The 4,340-nt window shown below is 37.2% G+C and overlaps 1 protein-coding gene across 1 annotated transcript in view; it reads left to right on the top strand.

The window, feature by feature from the left end:
* LOC115272185 (olfactory receptor 9G1-like) overlaps positions 1 to 716 on the top strand; it is a 1,095-nt gene extending 379 nt beyond the window's left edge. Inside the window, exon 2 of the mRNA XM_029915239.1 lies at positions 61 to 716. Within this exon, the coding sequence (XP_029771099.1) occupies positions 61 to 716 (656 nt within the window). The remainder of the gene's footprint in view (positions 1 to 60) is intronic.
* The last annotated feature ends 3,624 nt before the right edge of the window (positions 717 to 4,340 follow it).

Below are 4,340 nucleotides of genomic sequence, written 5' to 3'. Positions count from 1 at the left end.
TGGATCTCTGGTATTCCTCTGTCTACACCCCAAAGATCCTCATGACCTGCATCTCTGAAGACAAAAGCATCTCCTTTGCTGGCTGTGTCTCTCAGTTCTTCTTCTCTGCTGGGCTGGCCTACAGTGAGTGTTACCTGTTGGCCGTCATGGCTTATGACCGCTACATGGCCATCTCAAAGCCATTGATTTATTCTCAGGCTATGTCCATAAAGCTATGTGCATCTTTGGTAGCATCCACATACCTTGGTGGCTTTATTAACTCTTCTATTCTCACTAAAAAAACTTTTGCCTTGAACTTCTGTAGTGGCAATGTCATTGATGACTTTTTCTGTGATTTGCTTCCCCTGGTGAAGTTGGCTTGTGGCAAAAAAGATGGCTACCAGATTGTGCTGTACTTCCTCCTGGCCTCCAATGTCATCACCCCCACAGTGCTCATCCTCGCTTCTTATTTCTTCATCATTGCCACCATCTTGAGGATCCGTTCTACCCAGGGCCGCCTCAAAGCTTTCTCTACCTGCTCCTCCCACCTGCTCTCTGTCACTTTGTATTATGGTTCCATTCTCTACATCTATTCTCGTCCCCAATCTAGCTATTCTATGGACAAGGACAAAATAGTTTCTACATTTTACACTGTGGTATTCCCCATGTTGAACCCCATGATCTATAGTCTGAGGAATAGGGATGTGAAAGAGGCTCTGGATAAACTCATTAAATAAATAAAGACTCATTCTTTTTTTTCTTTTTCTTTTTTTTTTTTTGAGAGACAGACAGAGACAGCACAATCAGGGGAGGGTCAGAGAGAGAGGGAGATACAGAATCTGAAGCAGGCTCCAAGCTTTGAGCTAACTGTCAGCACAGAGCTTGATGTGGGGTTCGAACCCACAAACTGATATCATGACCTGACCCGAAGCCATATGCTTAACCAACTGAGCCACCCAGGTTCCCCAAGACTCACTCTTTCTAAGGAGATGCGAAGACAATTTTTGATCAGGTTATTATATTTCAAGAAGAGCTGCCATTGTGTTCCATCACAATGAAGAATTCTCACAATGCAAGTTAAATAATTTGCATCCTTGAATCATGACAATTGGAGAGACCTAAGAGAAAAATAGGAGAATTTAGGAGATAGAATTTAAACATAAAATATGAGAACTTGTATTGAATTTCATGTTACTCTGGATTAAAAACAAATAAAAATCTTAAAAATAAAAACTCATCTCTACTTTCACATTGTGGCAAAACAGCCCATTTTTTTTAGCATGAGAATATTTATGGTTGATTGATATATATAGAATAGTATCTAAATGGTTATTTTCTAAAAATAGGGACAAATATGTTACGTTAACTTTTAGTGTTTTCCTATGTCGATGAATTAGTTAAAATCATCACTTTCTATTCCCTTAACAGATTTTCTTAAGCACATGTATGTGTACTTTTTGCCCCTAGGAGCATTAGTACAAAGACCCAGAGTCACCCATGAAATAACTTGGCACAACAACATTCAGCAAGCAAGACATCTCCAATCTATATCTCATATACATGTCCCTCAACTAAAGAAACGTCAGTCAAGTTTCCATAGATATGATTTTTATACATTTCTATATAACTACCACAGTTCCTATATTATTTTATAAGAATGAAGTTGCAAAGGCTTCTACATCCACTGTGACATCCTGAGCATCAAAATACAGTTATATGTAAAAGAATGATAACTACACTAAGATAAAACCATTTAAAGTTGATGACTAACATTACTCAAAAAATTGTATCAGTGATACACAAAGTTAATATGAAACAAAAGGGTAAATATGATGAGTTGTATCTAATTTTTACTTTTTTAAAACTATGTAATGTAAATATAATTTATGTCACCAACACATGAATATGTTGTTGTTTCTACTGGTATAAGAAATAGTGGAAAAAATGCAAGAGAGTGAAATTCTAGCAAGTAGTCTCCCAAAATGTAGGAGTTCCACACAGCGTAGAAAAGACTGACCGGCACCAGCAGTGATACATATTGACTCATAAAGTAAATCCAAGGTATTGAATCAGTACAAGTTGTCACACGCAACCCCAAAAGAGACCTAGCATTACAGTGCATTTCCAAGATATTTGATTTTGACAGTATTCTAAAATGGAAAGCTATTTATGCCAACTCAGACTTTCATTTTCTAAAAGATCTCTATTTCCCCCTAAAACTAGTAAAATTCCTATAAATTATATTTTTTAAAATAATGAAAACAGATTAATCAGTGTATTACAGTGACAGAAAATGAGTTGTTTAATGTTGATTACATGAAACTCGAAAATACATCATTCCAGAGGAAAGTCAGTTAAAAAAGTAAAACTGAAGTAATAAACCTTCTTAAAACATCCTAATGTTGGGACGCCTGGGTGGCTCACTCAGTTCAGCTTCCGACTCGATTTTGACTCAGGTCATGATCTCACAGACATGAAATTGGGCCTGGTGTCAGGCTCCATGCTGAGTTTTGGCCTGCTTCAGACTCTGTCTCCTCACTCTCCACCCCTGCCTCACTTACATTCACGTGCCTGTGTGCATTCTCTCTCTCTTTCTCTCTCAAAACAAAACAAAAATACATTGATGTTTTAAATCTTGATTTTTAAGCACAATAAAAGTGCTCAAGCTGCTTATCAAGACCTCCTATTTTAATTCTTCTAAGGGAGGGAATCAAGTCTTATTCCTCAAATAATTACCAATATATACCGAGATATCATAATTTTCATTGGCCTAATTGGAGAATCATAATGTGCATGGAAATGTATCCCAACTCCAGAACCCCAAGTCTAAAAAACATTACTGAGACCCTAGTTAGAGATAAATTATAGCTTAAAATAATCTTAGAGAGACATACAAATAAATAAGTATAGAAGACAAGGGTAATTATATATGAGGCATTTGTTTTTATAACATGTGGTAGAATATGTTTAAGTGTAAGTTTGGCAGTAAAATTTTTAATCACAGCAGGGAATGTTTCATCTGTAGTTCATGACTGTGAAGCATTCAAAAGAATCTCCCCTACTAACTTATAATTACACTATACATTCCTAAGGGACTTTCATTACTCAAATCACAAGTGAAGTTTGAAGTTTAAAAGCAAGTGGTTTCTAAGATCTATTATTTAGAGAAACAAATTTTAATAAATTAAAATTTTGTAATAGCCAAATTTCTACATCACTTCTTGCACTACTCTGGTTCATTCACTCTTTCAATAACTCAGTTGGATGAGAGTTATCTGGTGGCTTCCTAAATTTTCTTCTCATTAGGTCTGAGCCTTTGATCATCTTGTTTTCATTTAGTTGTATACTTTTCCTTTGAAATATGAGGCCCCAGGGAGTAAAAATATAATGGTAAATTCTTTGGGGCATTTGGGTGTTCCTTTGGGGCATTCCACCCTGGTGGACATAGACTCCAAATATACTGAGTATAAGGCTATGAGTAGGGAAATTAAATTCTTGTGAGCTATTTTCTGTAATAGTAAAGGAGGCTGAGGTAGTCAGTGACCTCCAAGAAACAGACACTGAGATAGAATCAAAAGTCCAAGGATTTTACTAGGGGAAATAGTTGTGCCTGTGTAAGAGAAAATAGACAAGGAGCCAGAAGAAGCGAGAAGTGCCACTAGGTCACAAGGCAAGTCTGAACGCAAGTGAAGAAGAGAGGAAGGAAAGATGGGTAAAAGCCTCCAAGACCTAGTTCAGTCTATAATGAGGTCAATAAGGTTGCCAGGAGGTAGCTGAGCCAAAATTAGCCATCAAGGGAATCCAGTGCCTAAGACAGATTGTCTTACTTTGCTCTCCCTGCTGTGCTCAGTCATTAACTGGGAGCAGTCTGTGGGGACATGACCTTCATACAAATGAGGAAATGTATTTCAGCTAGGACTGTTGCACATATATACTCCCTATGGTTGGATCTCTGAAAGGCTCATTCTCCTGGCCACAACAGGCATAATGCCATCCTCAACCCCTTGGTTCAATGAGATGTACATTCTTGATAAGGGAAGATGGAGCCATATATTATTCATATTTTAAAACATGCAGCAAACTTAGAAGACACCTACCAACCATGTCTGAGCTGTCCTATAGCCTTTCTAAGATTTTATTAGGCCAATTGCTTCAGAATGTTAGGGCAAAAAGTAAAGCCAAATATTTCTGTGGATTGGAGGAAATTGTTACTCTTCCTTTGCCAGTTAATGTATTTCTTGGTAGTGGCAATGTTTGGTGGGATATCATGTTGATGAGAAAGGCTACATCAACAGATACCAACAAGAAAAAAGTGGTAGGAAATGAGCAGATAACGCAAATAAATTTCCCAAAATGTGGTT

This window comes from Suricata suricatta, chromosome 11 (assembly GCF_006229205.1).
Source record: "Suricata suricatta isolate VVHF042 chromosome 11, meerkat_22Aug2017_6uvM2_HiC, whole genome shotgun sequence".
NCBI classification, from domain to species: domain Eukaryota; kingdom Metazoa; phylum Chordata; class Mammalia; order Carnivora; family Herpestidae; genus Suricata; species Suricata suricatta.
Note: the sequence above shows the minus strand (reverse complement) of the source record. Positions and strands in the feature narration are given on the sequence as shown.